At 44.6% G+C, this 17,772-nt stretch overlaps 1 protein-coding gene across 1 annotated transcript in view; it reads right to left on the bottom strand.

Moving 5' to 3' along the window:
- Nucleotides 1–472: 472 nt before the first annotated feature.
- wdr11 (WD repeat domain 11) overlaps nt 473–17,772 on the bottom strand; it is a 42,396-nt gene continuing 25,096 nt past the window's right edge. Inside the window, exons 13-29 of the mRNA XM_076076537.1 lie at nt 17,456–17,531; nt 16,265–16,373; nt 15,395–15,516; nt 14,593–14,740; nt 11,986–12,092; nt 11,664–11,778; nt 10,817–10,988; nt 10,539–10,647; nt 9,570–9,632; nt 9,182–9,247; nt 7,975–8,164; nt 6,024–6,119; nt 5,112–5,277; nt 4,639–4,736; nt 4,166–4,311; nt 3,561–3,640; nt 473–2,470 (exon numbers count right to left, since the gene is read on the bottom strand). Coding sequence (XP_075932652.1) covers nt 2,268–2,470; nt 3,561–3,640; nt 4,166–4,311; nt 4,639–4,736; nt 5,112–5,277; nt 6,024–6,119; nt 7,975–8,164; nt 9,182–9,247; nt 9,570–9,632; nt 10,539–10,647; nt 10,817–10,988; nt 11,664–11,778; nt 11,986–12,092; nt 14,593–14,740; nt 15,395–15,516; nt 16,265–16,373; nt 17,456–17,531 — 2,066 coding nt within the window. The 3' untranslated portion in view covers nt 473–2,267. The remainder of the gene's footprint in view (nt 2,471–3,560; nt 3,641–4,165; nt 4,312–4,638; nt 4,737–5,111; nt 5,278–6,023; nt 6,120–7,974; nt 8,165–9,181; nt 9,248–9,569; nt 9,633–10,538; nt 10,648–10,816; nt 10,989–11,663; nt 11,779–11,985; nt 12,093–14,592; nt 14,741–15,394; nt 15,517–16,264; nt 16,374–17,455; nt 17,532–17,772) is intronic.

Here is a 17,772-nt window from a genome sequence, read left to right as displayed (position 1 = left end):
CTGTTTCAGACTGCCTTTCTTCTCCTGGTGCTCTGCTTTTCTGCGGGGGGGGGGGGGGGAAGAGAGAAAGAGAGAGAGAGAGAGAGAGAGAGAGAGAAGCCACAGAATACACATCAATGAATAACTGAGGCCATGAAAAGAGGCTAGACCTGGGCACCGAGCTGAAGCCAGCTGTTGGCCCTCCTTCTGAGCAGAACAGAAGTCATTAATGGTGGAAGCGACTCATGCGGGGGAACTAATTCACTCTGAAGGCAGCTTGATAAATGAACATTCAAATTCAATCTACCTGGGTGGAAATTAAAAGGAGGGGAATTGCAAAGGAGCACTTGCTTTAACAGGTATTTTCCCTCACAAAGTGCCCTCCATCACACAGGCGAGAGAGCCACGGCCACTTTGTCTCAGACTGAGGGGCGAGAGCGCCCTCTTGTGTCAACATCCTCAGACAGGAAACAGCACACTGACAAATGAATAATAAAGTGAATAATATTTTTATTGCCATCCATATATACATATATCTCTATTTTTTTCTTCTCTCTCATGGAATATTTATAGAGTTTCAAGCACTGGTATCACTGTACAAACAATGAACACACACACTACAGTAGAAAGAAGAGCAGCGGGTGTGAATCACACCCCAGAACAGCACACGTTGCTATCTCGACACAGCACGAGGGGATCGCAGGAAGATACAAAGCATCAGGTGGACTACAGCGGATCATCTGCTGGGTTGAGTGATTCTAACCGCTGGCTCGCTGTGACATGCTACAGTATGTTCGTGGATGTGAAATGGATCTACAGGAACAACATGTAGTCCCCCCTAAAATAGGCCAGGGTTGCCATAGTGATACCGCCTGGGGGTGAAGTGTAACACAAGGGAAACAGCACTGATGTGTTTATGAAACACAATACCACACGGAAAGAGGTCTGAGTTCAGGACAACCAAACACGTTACGAGGCAATCAAACACCCAATCACTAAAGTCTTTGCATCGTCACACAGATTGGTTTTTGATGATCAGTAGATATTTACCATGAAAATCACGAGTCGAAAGCAGAGCGGAGGAGGTATGGCAGCAAGTCTCAACTATTACTCAAACTGCGTGCTTGTCAGGCTTTTGTGATGAGCCACAGCGGGAGCAGCACAGATTATTGTTGGTGTGTAAATGATCCATCGGAGGTCGGATTAAAACGAGTTACAACACACTTTGACAGCTCTTCTTGTAATACGCCCGCCAGAGAACAAGCTCATTATACAAACATCAAAGAACACAGATAGCAAAGTATCCCTTCGAGTCTTCATAAAAGTAAGAAATGGAAAAATTCCATTTGGATTAATGGAATGGATTAACCGGCATCTATTCAACTGAACTGAACCCGACACAAACTAATTAAATGGCATCACTCAGGTGGCAGCGGTCTGATACCTCTCCCCTCTGTGTCCAGGGAGATAATGTACTAATAAGTGACTGATAAGCGCGTGGCGGCCTGGCTAACTAACTTTACTGCCATCCAACAGCTACAGCTGCAGAGGCGGGCTTTGGTCACTCAATTAGGCAGCACCACCAGCTGTGGACATAATGCCCAGTCTGTTAGGTGTCGTCGCAACAATATTGTGTCTCTATTGCAAGTTATACCTCAACTAATGTGGTGTTTTTGGTTGAATCAGCTCAAGACTCATTTTGGAATTCGGTCATTAAGTATGCATGGAGTAGAAGTGGGGGGGGGGGCCTTGTTTACGGGCAATGCGTTTGCAAAATGATTATTTTTGGGATGAATGAATTATGTCATCTCAGTAGCAAAAAAGGCAAATTAAACCTGTAAAGCTACAACAGTACTTTGAAGATATTCATACAGGCACACAAAATAAAGCTTAACAAGCAACAATTTTAAAAAAATCGAATGAAGCAACAAAAACACTGACCTGATGTCAGCGATGTGTATTACTTCACTTGTTTGGGGAATCAGGACAGAGGTGTGTTTCTTTTGGGGCTGTTACATGCACACACACACACATGAGCACAAACACACACACACTGGTCATACCAAACATTTAGAAATGTCGTTATGGTCACAGACACAGGCAGACTCCAGTGACGGACTGACAGCTTCACACGGAGGAAACTCCTCATATCTCCTCTTGATGTGGGGATGATCATTGCGACCCCCTCCGGATGCCCGACGCCAAAGTGAGTTGACAACGGCCACGCTTGTAGAAGTTAGAATGAGTGGCCGACCCTGGACTTGCACCAAAGAGTATCTCATCCGAGGTCACTCGGCGCTCTCCTGGACCAGCTCGGCCTCCTCTTCGCCGAGAGCGGCTTCTGGCGCGCTTCCCTCCCCCTGGAACAGCTCCTCCATCAGCTGCTCCCCAGCGCTGCCGGCCCGTGACGCCCACAGAGCGGCGCCCTCCCGCAGGCCCAGCGAGCGCAGCAGCCGGGCGTACTCCAAAAACGACGCCTTGATAAGTTTATGTGCAAACGCAGGTCAAGGAGAGCTGATAACATGTCGTGGCCATGGGATATAAAAAAAAACACTGTCATCACTCAAAAATATTCTTTTGATTAACGTCACACATTTCAACTTTCAAGCGTGGCAGAGTGACTTGAAACTGCCACTCATTAGATTATCCTTAAAATGAAAAGGCGCAACTTAATCACTTTAAAAGGAAACAAGTGTTGATCCAATGAAGCTGATTAGAAACAGCTGATTAACTGACATAACGAATGCAGGTGCTTCCATACCGGAGAAAGGGGATTACTGAACGATTACTGAACAGTTTGGTGAGTAAAAGAATAATGAGAATTAGATCTAGTGACGTTTGCAGTCACCAGATCTTAAGACACTCTGGAGTCAGTAGGTTGGATCTACATCGCTCTGAAACAGCTTAGACATGAGCACGTCTTTATCACCTTCATGAAGGCAGGATTTATTGCAGGACCGTAGCACTGATTGCATTAAAGCCTCCTATCCACATTGCACCGCACCTCGTTTTGGCTACTGCTGATGGTCACCGAAATTGCAGAGATTAGTTGGACAGACGCGCTAGCGCTTGTGCCTGGGGATTTGCATCAGAGTTTATGTTGGTTTTACAAAAAAATCTGTCACTCATCTGTATTTCTTAATAAAACAGATATTAATTTGAATTCTCATTAACTCTGAAAATTTGATTTTTTACTTCCTGAAAGAGGCAAGAGTTGCTCAGTGACACCCCCTGGCCTCTGATTAGCTGGCATTAAAAATGATTTTCTTTTTACATATATTTCATAGTTAAGTGTCAGCATCGGCCTTGCAAGGGTCAGGGCTGATTTGAAACAGAGGATGACGTGTTTGTTTGTGGCTAACTCAAAGTCTAGGTTCTAAAGGTCCTCTCATGAGTCTGCAGCCTGTCAAAGTTTGACAGGATGTGCTCCGCGGAACTCTTTAAATTGTCCTTGAATGTGAAAAAGCGCTCTGCTTTTCGAGGGCACGTCTGTAGTCGAGACGGACAGAGGTAGCAGGGGAGCCAACTCTGGTTGTAAGTGGCCCTCAGAGTGCAGTAATGGGTTTTCAAAAAAAGGATATTGGACGAGTCGTTGGCCTCCATCACGCCGTGCTGCAGACAGGCTTCGATGAAGAGGGCGGCGCGATCAAAGTGCCTCGTGCTGCTCAGCGGATGGAAGGAGGAAGAGAAAAACAGAGGCAGAAGGAGGTGAGAGCTACCGTCAGGAACACATGTGATCCTAACACATACGTCAACCCTGTTTATCCTGGTGGCACTCTAATTCTGTGAGCTTTTTACAGCCCGAGGCATTCAAGAACACGAGCTGTCTAAGGAGGAGGACAAGTAGACCAACAGGGAATCGATGCGGAGGTTAACGATACGGGGTCAGACCATACCATGCACTCAACTGGTTATGAAGGGGAATGAAAGACAAGCGGGCAAAAGGAGAGGAAGGTCCGGCAGAAAAAAGCAGTCCCAGGGAATACATTTTTAGTTATAAGGGGAATGTCAATTATGAGAATAAATTGACAGACTGGATATTTGCAAGTGGCAGTAAATTACAGGGTTTGCGTTTCTCATTTTAAAATGCAATACTTTTAAAACCTTCAGCCCGAGACGATACCAAAGTCTCGCATATTGTTCTAATGCTTGCACACAGTAATGCTCATGACATCATCGATCTTACTTGTGGAGCATCTCTGCCACTTTGTAAAAGCAGCCCAGGGACAGCAGCACCAGGATGGCTTTGGACTTCTGGTTGACCTGCGAGGAGCACAGGTGCTCTGCCCAGCGCTTCAGCACATCGGAGCTCTCCGCTGGGCTCAGACGCACCTGGAAACACACAAGATGCACGGCGACATGGTAGCGTTGGGCAGCTCTAAATGTCCTTAACTCGACTGCGTTTCCCAGATAAATATAATCTTTTTAAAACAATAAAAAGAACATTTCAAGTTTGCAAGGAAGTCAAAAAAAATAACAAGAAAGTAAAAACAAACAATAGTGTTTAACTGCATTTTTATAATCTTCTTACAAGTACCAATAAAAAAATAGAAATATTCATACACAGACAGCATGTACACACCTTACACCAACCCAACACCCACACACTATCTAAACATTACACAGTATCTGATGTTGTCTGTTGTCATGCTGAGTTACCTTAGCCAGCCAGGCGGCGCGGTTCCACTCCCCGTAGGTCTGCAAGTAGCGGCAAGCATCCGCTGCCTTGTCAATCAAACACAGCAGCTGTACTCCCTCTGACACACAGAGGAAAAAGGGGAGAATTTGTACATGGATGTGAGATGGAGAAACGAGGGCCCGTCCCTACGAAAGGTGTAAAACTGGCCAGACACCAGTGGAATGATTTCTTTACACACCGCCTTACTCGTTGAATTTTAATCTACAGTTTAGCTGCAATGTTTTTTTTTTACAGGTGATTAATAGCTTTTTCCAACCTTTATAAAACATAACATATTTAAAAAGGTGTCCAGTTCTTTTAAAGGCCTAAAGAATAGATGAATTATTTAAAAGGTGCAGATTAAGGGCCTTTCAAGGCTGCAGACGTCCACATGATGACCTCTGCTGGAGCGGAGAAGGTTTGCTGACTGTTGCCAGACATGCAGGAACACTACCTGCCAGCTTGCCGTTGGCGATCATGTTGGTGGCCACGAGCTTGATGGTGGACTGCGAGGGCCCTGAGGAGGTGATGGTGGTCACGAGGCAGGCCTTCAGCGAATCGCAGTAGTAGCTGGTGTTGTCTGCGCTCGTCTCCAACAGTAACTGCACTGCCCGGTCCGTCTGAGAGCGACAACAAAGAGATGGCAGTGGCTGAGAAACAAGGCATCGGCAGCTCAGCCAGGTAACCACCGTGTGAGCCAAACAAGACGGAGCAACGAGGGGAAATTATAGTTTATTATCGCGCTTTTCATCTGGTGTGGATGAAGGCTCGAGCTCCCAGCCGGGGTCGGCTGCCTTGACGGAGGACTGCGCCTCCAGCACACAGCCGGCTGATTGCAGCCTGTGATTAGAGGGAGAGTGGTGACATTGAGAGGAGAGAGAGGTGAGTCCCCCACAGGCTGAGAAGCAAGGGAGGACAGGGGCAGCACTTATCGTCCATCTAGCTTCATTAGGCTCCACAGCACCAGTGTGACCTATTTATCATTATGGCAGTGTGTATGTATGCCCAGCTATGGAGTGTGAGTGTGTAGGTGTGGGCGTGTGTGTGTGTGTGTGTTTGGGAGAGATGCGTAGTGTATACTCTGAAACCTGTATGTAAGAAAGAGGGAGAAAGATGGCAAAATATGCGTCACATTTATCTTTTGACTTATCAAAAGGATGTGACAACTAAAAACAAAAGGTTTTTTTTGGATTTTCTTACAGGATGCTAACCACTGTGATGCCAAGCACAGAAGACATGGGCGATGAAGTCCCAGGTCATACTGTTCGTTCGAAAACTGGAACATTCGAGCAGGAGCTCCCAAGTGATATGAATGCAACACGTAGGCATCGTTGTGTGAGCAGTGTGGTAGAGTGCAATAACTTACCTGACCCAGCAGGAGGAGCTGGTCGGCACATTTCTTAGTGTGTTCATAACTGGAGCGCTTCATCTCCTGCAGGTGAACCCGATCCAACTGGAACTTCTGTTGAGCAGCAAACGTGGAGCCACAGGTTACTTTTTATGTTGTTGTTTTTAAAGTTACATACTGCTTTTGTATATCCTCAAGATATTGAGGACAATTATAGAAATACAGAGTGCAGAGATGGAGAGTGTAATAATAAAGGCTCTAAAATATTCAGGAGTTTTCAGTGTTTCTGGTGCCACAGCTTCCCATACTTATTATTGGTGCAGTTTTCCTCATTATTTCATTGAATGGTCCCTGATGGGAGCTCAGATTTTGTTTTTCAGTGAGCAAATGATAGGCATGAAACATGAAAGTAGCAAAAACATATTTCAGAGTGTGAGTATCCGTTTTTAAAGGAGGACTAGAGGGGGAGAATAGTACAATACGGGGAGAGATAACAGCATAGCAGGAAATTAATTACATCGGCTGTATGTGTGTGTGTGTGTGTGTGTGTGTGTGTGTGTGTGTGTGTGTGTGTGTGTGTGTGTGTGTGTGTGTGTGTGTGTGTGTGTGTGTGTACTCCTGTCTCTATATCCAATACAGAAGTTTCACTTTTTTTCACTTTATTATGATGAATTCGTCTGTGTCACAGCCGTGGGCATAAATCCCTGCAAAGATCCCAAACGAGTTTAGTAGCTGTATGCTCTGTATCTGAGTCTTGGGTTTTTGTAATTGCAGTCAGGCTGCTACCAGCGATGCTGTTTTATAACAACAGGATCCAAATGTGGCGGCAGACTGTCCTAACGTTGTGATCACTGCGTGGCCCCTCAGTAACAGGGAGAAGAAGTTTCACAAAAACAGAATCTGTTAAAAAAACAACCTGAAAAATACTCAAAGAACAAAAAAAGAGACTTTTCAATAGGACAATTAGAATCTGAAATTGTTTCACATTCATGCTACTTTAAGCTTCAATGCGTGTAAAATGCTTTTTCTTAACAGGCTACTCTGCTTGAATCAGAAAAGGTACACGTTCTTCCCTCTCCTCTGCTTTCCTGGGAATATTGATGTAGCCGTGTGGGATAAAAAAAAAAGCAAGAAGTACCAACGCATGCCTGTCTTCTTGCACAGTCTGCTAATTGTTAATTACCATCCACAGTCTTCCTAACTATTCCTCTAAAGTAAAGTCCATAGAAGTATTTTCTGCAGCCTGGACAATGTGTGGGTACATCACACATGTAACTACTGAACAAAAAAAAACAACCTTTAACAAAAAAACCTTCACCTTCACTACGGTGACATAAAGGTGGATGTCGTGTTGACCAGTGATGCGGGTAGATACAGCAGAGAGGAGGACCAATTAATGGCCATCTTCTGAAGAAACCTTTCAAACACTCTTCAGAACAAACTGGGTTGATAATTAAATTTGGAGAAAAGGAAACAGGAGATTGTTTATAAGAGCCATCAGCGAGACGCATTGATCCGCGCAATGACACGGCGCAAACAAGAGGGTTTTTTTTGGTTTTGTTTTTTAATTGAGCGTGTCTCGGCATGGGCTAAAATAATTGGAGGGAAATGTTGGGGGAATTAAATGTAGTGAGGGCGAAGTGAAAGGTAGGTTTGACCTCAAAGGCTTAAAGATGTGAGACGCTTCCCTTAAAGACCGGGGATTAGTGAGACAACAGAGGAGATACACAATGTCATTGATAATGGAATGCACTGTGTGACCGGGGCGATGGTGTTGACACTGCGGATAGCATGGGACAGCCTGCTGGGGGGTTCGTTTGTGCGTGGTCTGACTTGAGAATAGTAACTGTACTCTGGAGGACTCCTATGGGACTTCTGTAATGCTGAATGCTGGGATCACGTATTTGGTTTACCGGAGACAGAACAGGCAACAAACAAAGACTAAAACTTCTTCTCTTGTGTCACTGACCTGAAAGTAAGCGCTCTCACACAGGACGTCATGGCAGATGTCCAAGTGGCAGCGAGGTGACGGCTGGGTTCCTTCACTTTGGGCCTGACCCTCTGCAGTGGACACACTCAGCTGACGAGCCTTGGCAAACGACTGGAGGTAGTGGGACGCCACTGTCCAGAAGTGAAGATCAGACTCATCTCCGAACAGCCTGCGGTTTACCAAAACAACAACAACAACAACAACAAGGCATCAGCTGAGCCCAGAGTGAATAATGTTTTCTCTCTGGAGAAGTTCGTCAAGTTCTGCAGTCTGAACCAACATGGCAGTTTCTTCTCGTAGTTTGCTTACTAATGATCATAGTTCCTGTATCTTCCAGCCCACGCCTCGCTCTTTCAGCTCACCTCCACCCCCTCTCTCCACATCCTTCTGCCTTTTCTTCCGTCGTTTACTTCCCTCAGCATCCTTTTAACATATCTGCACAGGCACACAGCTGTTGCTAGGTTACCTTGCTGCATTGACAATGGCATGGAAACTTGGACGGCCGGCAGATAAGCATGAGCATGAAAGCAGCTCTCATGTCACGCTGGGGTTTTCTTTTGCCGAGGTACAGAATCACGGCTGCACAGATACAGGCGAAAATAAATGCTGCTGTTTAGGTAGATCATTTCACGGTTTTCAAAACAGAATCATTCAACTTTCCTTATCATGACATCATCTTGTTTATCTTCCCTATTATGAATGAATTGATATTCCACAAATAACAGCTGTGAAAACTTAAATGATGACAGTAAAGAACACCATTATGTGCAATTTGTGTAGAGAAATCTCTCCTAATCCATCAAATTTTGTCTTGATCATATCCAGATCAACCAGTAGCAGCTTGTTTGCAAACACAGTACGGCATTAGGTCATCGTAACAGGCGGGAGGCAGTAGCAGATGCAAACATATGCGTTTACAGTTACAATATTTTACAGCTTTAAAAAAGGTGTTTGTATCCTGGAAGAGTCGGCGTCATCCCACTTCCTGGTTAGCAGTTTGTTTGCAAATATAAACTACACGTTACTTAGAACTCGAGTCCCTCAGAACTTCTCGAGTCTTTGACAAAGGTGCACTGTCTGAATATGAAGGAAGTTATCATGCTGGGGCACCAGTAAACCCTCACGGAGACGCTACTATCTGTGCAGACATCACACTGTGGTAGATCCATGCCGAGTATTAGCTCACCGTGAGACCAGGAGGCAGCGCTGCAGCAGGCTGAGCTCCGGGTCCTGTAGCACACTCTTCATGTCACTGGGGGGGGGGGGGGGGGGGGGGGGGCAATCAGAGACAGACAATCAGAACACAGCCAGAGCAAATTACACTTCTCAAACACAGCAGGCCCAGTGAGTCGGTTACGGGGTATTCCGCTTATCTGTAAACCCACAGACGACATGCCCTCTGGGCCTGCCGTCGAGACACAAAGGAGCATGACGGCAAGCCCAAACTACATAAACTGACACATACATACAGCACCAACATCTGATTGTTGCCTTTTGCATCATGCCATTCATATAAATATTGTATTTCGAGCTACAGTGTGTAACCATCACCATTAGAAAGTGTGATAACTCACTTAGACAGGGAGTTGAGCTGCTCCTGGATCAGTCCTTTTATCTCGCCTTTCTCATTGTAGTCTCTGAAACAGAGCGATCAAACTCAGTCAAATGGCTCCTTGCGCGTCTCCCTAAAATAAAACCTGACCCGATGTTAAATGGGAAGCCGAGAAGCTGCTCGTTAAAAAGGAGTAGCTCTGTGGTGTCACGCAATAACAGATAATTCTATTCTAACATTTGTGCTGAGGTCAGGCAGCACCCTGCGAGGCGAGCGCTGCTAATATAGCTGTCTTGACTTGTGATAAGGCAGCCACGTGTTTGTTTAGTGGAAGAAAGCAGTGTCGCACTGAGGAGGCAAAATAACATCAGGCTACAGTGAAACACAGACGCAGCCATCTGAAAAACAAACAGACATAAAACTCCTCTCTGAATACGGCCTCTATTTGCTCTCATGTTGACTTGTTTACAAAGGGGAGTTGCTTACACTGTGGTGGTTGGCAGACAAGGTGTGGTGGTATAGGAGAATACATCGAGGCAAGTCTTATTATTATTATTATTACTGACTAGTTTGTAACCTTAAACTGAACTAAACTCAGCCTCAAATCCAAAGTGAAACTGTATCAAATAGGGATGGCAAAATCAAGATTTGACCTCTATAAACAGATTCTGCATTCACACGTGTTACGAAAGACTTTGGTCAGCCCTGATATTGATCTTGAAGACTGTCTCAGAGCATCTCGAGCAGTAAAAAAACAGTTTGCTCATACAGTGCTGTTCATAAAACATATGATCGGGGCCACCGCTTCGTGTGCCGTTGCATATTCTCCAAGTATTGATTTTTTTCTGAGGTCTTGGGTTCAACCGATCAGAAGATCCGGTGAGGTTGAGGACCTAAAAATTGATATTCTGTCTTTGTGTTAGACCTTGTAACACTCCCGACATCATAAGACCGGATGATTTTTGGAGCGGCCACATGTACGGAGACTTACACTTGAGTGATGTCCATGGTGAAGGTTCCTGACCAGGGCTGCAGCAGGAGGAAAGCCTTGAGAGTCAGGGCAGCTCGGGGAAGCAGCAGGTAAGGACACCACACTGGATCTGAACATATTGCCCACCGATCAGAAAGAACACAATGTTAAGCCGCGGCTGTTCAAGAGCATAAAACATAGAGTTCCCGAAGAATTTCCGAAGCCTTCATCCAATCCATGAATCTCCTAAAACCTCTGTGTCTCATTTAATCCTTCACACTTTTTGTTCCCTGGCTCACCGGTCAGGTCTTGTTCGTCCATGCGGTAGCTGGCGGACTTCATGGCCATCTCCAGCACTCGGATACAGCCGTCGTCGGAGGCCAGCACCACCTTGTCCGACGTGCACCAGTCAATGTCTAAGATGCGGTAGTTCACGTTGCGCCCGATCCTCATGCTGCTCACCATTTGGACCTGCAAGAGGAGGAGGGCCAAAGCAGTTCATCTAAACTGTCCCCTAAAAGCTTCTTTCAAAGCATCTGCCACAACTCTAGATGGGAGATGGTGGGATAGGAACCATTTATGTTGAGTATAGCAGGACAGAGAATGGAAGACTCTTTCAGAAGGTGTTCTAGAAAACCTCCCTATCTCTGGCTTTTTATGGGGCTGTCTGGGAGTCGGTGTAACCCAGCTGTCAGCAGAGCGCTGAAGCATGTCGAAGATCTCTTCCTGCTCCTCCTCTCCTCCCTCATTCTCTCCCTCTCTTTCCAGCCCTGTAAGCCGTTGCTCGTTTCCCTCTGCAGCTTGATCCATCTGTTGTCTGGATTTTGCGGTTGGGGAATGAAAACTGTGTCTTATCTCAGCTCCCCTGAAGAAAACACATCCCTCCTCCCAGACAACAATGCTCCAGTGGGACCTTCTTCCTCCGCCCGATGCTGCTTAAAAACACCATAGCATCTATCTGTGTCCACATCCATCTGCTTTTCAATATTTCTGCTGGGTAAACTAACAAATACTGTGGCATTGACATAGATAAACAAAACAAAAAAAGTGATGCATGTTGGGAATTTATAATGTGGTACAAAAAAAACAATGACTTTTGTCCCAATGACATGTCAAACTGCCAAAGGTTGGTGTGTGGCGCCTCACCTCTTTGGTGTCCCAGACCTCCGCTCCATCGGTGTACATCACCAGCAGCTTTTGGTTGCCCTTACCCGGAGCGAAGCGGATCTTCTTCACCCAGCCACGATGTGTTGGTATTCCCCTGAAAGCATCAACAGCATCGGCCAGTGATTTTATTCATTTCTTATCCATTGGTTGGTATCCAAAGTAAGAAACGTCAACATAACAATCAATCTATGACCATTCTGGGCAAGTTCATTTTTGTCTAAAAAATATATAGGAGAATTTGGAGAATTGCAGGTAGGTATGTAGGATACTGTCAGTGCAGTGTCGTAAGAAGAGCAGTTACCTGGACAAACGAGCTTTCAGGTCCCAGAAGTTGAGATTGCCGTCCACGTCCCCGAGCACCAGGGTGTCGCCTTTCCACGCGATGCAGGCGATACTACCCATACTGCCCTGCAACGAGGATTTCACATATTCAGTGAGAGGAAAAATAAGGAAGGACAGCTGCACATTTGTCCCCTGCTCAAGGATTCAAAATGAATTTTGTATGTGAAAACTGCTTCTTGAAGCTGCAGTAAAAAAAAAAAAAAAAAAACACTTTTCATCATATTTTACTCAAACTGTCACTCTATCCTGACAGCAGTGCAATGTGACAGATATGTCTAAAAGCAGGTTCCTCTGCCTCCTTTTAGTGCTCCGAATGGTATTTACAGGATTCAAAGGGCTCAAAGGAGAACAACCAATCGGAGCCGAGGAGCGTCTAACGCAGTCATCACTGCTTGTGAACTCCGATCAAACTTTTAAACTAGGCAGCATTGATCAAATATGAATCAAGATTCTGCAGAGGAACCTGTTTTTTAAATCTTTTATAGATTATCTGTCTCATGTATACTACTGTGACGACAATTATGATATTTTTATTTAGGTTACCAACTGCAGCTTTAAGTACATCTAAACCCCTTTTTCATCCATTTTGACAGTTGATTTTAACATATTGCCTGTGTAGATTATTTTCTATTATTTACAGACACAAATACACGGCTATCTACTAAAGCTGGTATTGTAGTTGTACACCTCAAGTACTGAGATAGTCCGCGTCCATCACTAAAATCATCAGAAGTCAATGACCATCCTCCACATAATTACAGGCATAAAAACAACAATGTTATGTCAACAAGCTCAACAATGGGTAAAAAAAACACCTTTTCGCTCCATTATAAAAGCGTAATAGTCTCTGGCTGAGAGACTAGCACGACACCTGAGGTTAAGTGAGGCTGCGCCACAAGACGGAGTGCTGATGTGAAGACATTAAGTGTCAGCTCACCTTCAGTGTGTACCCGGTGAATGATGGGACAAAACTTTTCTTGGACAGTTTCCTTTACAAGAGAGAGAGATATGAAGATCTCCTATCATCCTGAAAGGACTGTAAATCCTTTGAGGTATGCAAATCTTTGAACAATGAATCTGTAGCTGTCACGAAGATAAGGCTTCTGAAATCAGCAGGTAAACCGCCGGTGTCTGTCTGTGCGGTGTGAATTGATGCCGGGAGTGAGCCGGCAAAACACGGGCTGTTGAACAATCCAATCTGCCGCTCAGAAAGGGACTCCCGAAATGAATTTTACCATCTCGAATGAAAAGAAATGGAGAAGTGTTCGCGATAAGGTATGAAGTTGTGCAGTGTTCATTGACAGATGTGGGCAATCAACAACACACAACAGAAGGCGCTATCTGCTCTGTAGCACGACGCAGCTCGACTGAGATGCAAGTCGCAACTAGATAATGAGTCCAAGAAAGTTCCTGAAGTTTTCTTAAGGACTTCTTAAACAATAGCTTCAATTTTGTTACTCTTGGGCAACTAAACACCTTTTTTTTTCTTCTTTTTTTAAATTCAAAAATCAAAAGGCTCTTTGTTAGTGGCGACGTGTGTACTTGTAAAGTAAAAACATCCTGCATCTTGTAGTCATTCAGGTGAAAAGAAATCCTGTCTGCAGTAATAGCCGGGCCATTTTTGCTGTCACAGCCAATTAACAGCTAAGTCCCCATGAGATGCTTTACAGGTAAATGCAGTAAACAGTTTCAGGGTCACGCTCTGAACCAGTGGAGAGAACAAGTGCAAAACATTTGCTAACAGACTGATGGATGACGCCAACTCACGCACAGTCAGTCGGCTGTTTGCTAGAGCAACAAAATAAAGAAGGTTTAATCTGACAGAAAACATAAAGCTGTAGAAGCTGCAACTTTTTTGTTGTTGTGGAGTCAACATGTATATCATCCCCCACACAAGCCCCACTAAAGACCTGAAGGACACAGGATAGAGAGCGGCAGTGATGGCTTTTACTTTATAGAGGAAAGCTGTGCAGGTGCTGAATAACTGATGGCTTCTGAGCTCTAAAATGTTGGCACAATGCAGGTGTTTGATCACAGAAACAGGGAAGTAAATGATGTGAAAAACGTTGCCATCATATTTTCATTCTCTTTGACACAGAGAAAGAATAGCACCTTCTGCCAAAAAAAAAAAAGAAAAAAAAAAAGAGATTCAACCTTTAAACACATGAGAGAGGATGCCAAAGCAAGAACAAAAGATGATGGAAAAGAGTGCGGAAACAGTGCACAATGATTGCTGGTGGGTAAAAGTGAAACACGGTATATACTGTGGGTTAGAAACCTGAGGGAAAGTATTGATAATTGACAGATCAGACACATAATTACAGAGAGAGGACAGGAGAAAGTCAGAGGTAGAAGTAGCGATAGGAGACATACTGATGTCTGCAGACAGAATACAGGGAAAAGAGAAGATTCTGTGTTCAGAAAGGATTGAAATACAAATTGAAATTCAACGGCGAGTAAGAGATGTGAAAGGAGTAGGAACAGCTTTGTGCAGGGATCTGTGTGGAGGACCTTGAAGTAGTTCAGGAGCGTGTGAAGTAAAAAGAGACACCGTCTCTGGACTCACATCAGGGGGAATGCGTGCGCCATCTTTGACAGTGTTGCCCTCCACGGTGATGTGGTAGACCTGCCCGTCGGTGTCAGTGAATACAAAATGCTCCCTGGCTGAGATGGCTTGGCTGGTCTCTGACTTGCTCTCTGCATCCTGCAGCAGACTGTATAGTGGAGAAACATGTCAGGCTTTGTGCGCTCTTTCCACTGTGAAATATTCGTGGCAGGACCAACGTCGTGGTATTCTGCAGCTGACAGTGGCAAGAATTACTCGTAGCATTTAGGTCAGAGCACTGGGTGGATTGTAGAGACAGAAGTAATACAAAAATAAAATGGTGAAATAGCAAAAAGTAATTGTTAAACAGTAGTCAGCTATAAGTAATGGATAAATAGAAGATATAGCAAAACATAATGTTGAGATAGCGAAAAGTGACGGATGTATGGACTAACTAAACCTAAACATCGACAGTTCAACTGTACGAGAACATTATTGCAACAATACACACTTTAATATAATCAATAGCGCTGAATAACGTCCAGTTAAAAATCAAATAAACACGTTTGTAACATGACTGGTGGGGGTAGTTCATCTGACAGGAGTGGCTGGAGAATAATACTAGACCGTTGTCTTTTGCGATCAGATAATCATTTAAACATAATAACGGGTAAAGAACTGTTCATTCCAATGATAGTTTTTATACTATTTTTAGATCTGATTTCAATTCCTCATATATTAGCTTCACCTCTGCCTCAGGGCTTTCCATCCTGACAGGGGGGCTTGTCATTGTCACTACACTGTGAAGCTTTAGAACGCTGACCTGATGACTGACGATTCAACACTACTCTGCTCTGGGTCCGACACCGTCTGCCGAGCTATGGCCTCCCTCGCTGCCATCTGCTTCTTCTTCAGACTCTTCAGGTTGTGGGACGGGGACCACTCCTGTTTACACACACACACACACACAAACACACACGGGGTTGCAGTTACAGCAACAAACCCAGACAAAGACCTAGACACAAACACATAACAGCAAACCATCACAGTGCAAAAAGACAACAGCTAAAGACAGGAGGAGAAGGGAAGTGCCGTAGAGGCTCACATAAATTAAACTAAGGCACACGGGAGAGCTGTTTTCCCCCATGCCTTCCTGTGCAACTGCTGGAGCACTGTGGCTGCAGTCTGGCGGACTCGAGGTTGTAATCAATATGGAAATGAGATTGCAATATGGGGCTGGGGGAGGGCAGCATGTATTATTAAGGTTACTGGCGGTTTTTATTCTTGCTGTGGACGACTTTACAGCCCCACTGTGAAGTCTGTCCAGCATAGCTCTTCTTTTATGAGCATTTCTCTGGCCTAATGAAGCCCGTTCTTTGCTGAGCTTGGGGAAAATTTCCAGACTAATCTTTTAAATGGCCAGCCCCCCAGCATCAGAGACTATTAACAAAGGGAAGAGTCAACAATGGGTAATATCGCAGCAGTGTGTTTTGGTAAAAGTCAGTATTTTGACTGGAGATGTTCAGATATGCAGCTGTCATTTTTAATGAGCAACCCTGCACGTGACATTTGTTATATTTCAGTGTCTTTAGTAATGGTTGTACGTTTTTTTTCCTTGTGTTTCACGAGCAGCTCAGAATCAAGGACCGGTGGAGGATGCAGTTTTTTTATTGGTGTGTAGATTTGTCAGTACCAATGCAGTAACGGTGGGGAAGTTCTTCGCCATCTCCCGGAGAAGTGTCCCGGTCCTGGTGTCCCACAGCTCCAGGGGTTTGTCTCTGAACACCACCACCAGGTACTGTCTGAGGATGGACAACACACACACACACACACATTCAATCTCAAAACACAGACACTGCCCACGACTGCACTGTAAGGTTTCTTGTAGTGTTTTATTTAACGGATGCAGTCTCAAAATCTGGTTGCCGTGTGGCGTGGATGTCTAAACATTGGGTGCTGATGTGTCACATTACCAGCAAAAAGAGTGAGAGAATGGATTCTAGCTCATCTGGTCACGTTTTAGAAAGACTGTTTCTTTTATGTTCATATGGTACAATTTAAAGGATGAGTTTTCAAACGCGACCCCCTGCTTTGTGTTTAACCAGACTGCAGTGTGCCTCTTAGGTACACAGATATTTACAGCAATATGTTTTGCACATATATATGAATTAAATGTTCAAATAAAGAAGTTGTAGCAAATGTCCTGAGTGTATTGAATTGAGCAAAAGTTAGTTTTATCACTTGTGAATACAGAACAGTCAGAGGTGTCCCTTTGCAGTTTAATACATGATACACCTAACCATATTTGGAATGTACCCACAAGGCTAGGACTCTCAACGGTGACATGGTGCGTTGAAAAGAAATTAGAATTTACTGAGAAAATACAAAAGAAAATGTGTGAGGACTGTTAATGCATGCTCTTTTATTTTTTTTCGCAATATCACAGTCCTATTAAAAGATACTGCAATGATGAATGCGGGAATTAAAGAAAGAATTGACGATCCAAACCACTGCACAACATGCATTTGTGAAGGTTTTGGGGAGCAATAGGAAATAAACAACGCAATTAATGCTCGATCTGTGCTATTCGGGTCTTTCTGCAGACCTCCGGGTGAGATTTGAATCTGGTTATTATAACACCTCGGAAGAAGCGAGCAAGCGCAATGCGCCCTTTAAAATTTGAATTGATATGTTCAGAGACAGAAGGAGATAGAGAGAGAAAGGTGAGAAGGCTCCAGGCAGGTGAAGGCAAGCGTGTGAATTGTTTTGTATGTAAATGTACAGTTTGTGTCCAAGTGTGTGTGTGTCTCAGGCAAAAGCACTAGCAACTGAGGTGTTGTTGCTATTTGGTTTTTGCCGGTGGTGGAGAGAGCAGGCAACTCACTTGAGATGAGACACTTTAATCATCTCAATGGGTGGCTCATCGTTTCCTCGCTCGCCTCTAAATGCAAAGCATCTTCCTGGAAAACACAACAGAGACACAGACAGACACGTGTGAGGGAGAGGAGGTGATGCTGGAAGGCAGAAGACGGTACCTTTCCTTACAACCTGTGAAGAGACGGATTGAACTCATTCCACTTTAGTGCCAGGGCGTCCTGGTCTCATCTCCTTCGCCGGAGCGGTAAAAGAGGAAAATGACGCCAACTCATTCTCCCCACCTGCTCTAATCTCTGCTTTTCACTCGCACGCAGTACATTCCAC

Source organism: Anarhichas minor, unplaced genomic scaffold (genome assembly GCF_050575085.1).
Source record: "Anarhichas minor isolate MPS153535 unplaced genomic scaffold, ASM5057508v1 ptg000058l, whole genome shotgun sequence".
Taxonomy (NCBI): Eukaryota; Metazoa; Chordata; class Actinopteri; order Perciformes; family Anarhichadidae; genus Anarhichas; species Anarhichas minor.
The sequence above is the reverse complement of the archived record's forward strand: the minus strand, read 5'-3'. Positions and strand labels throughout refer to the sequence as shown.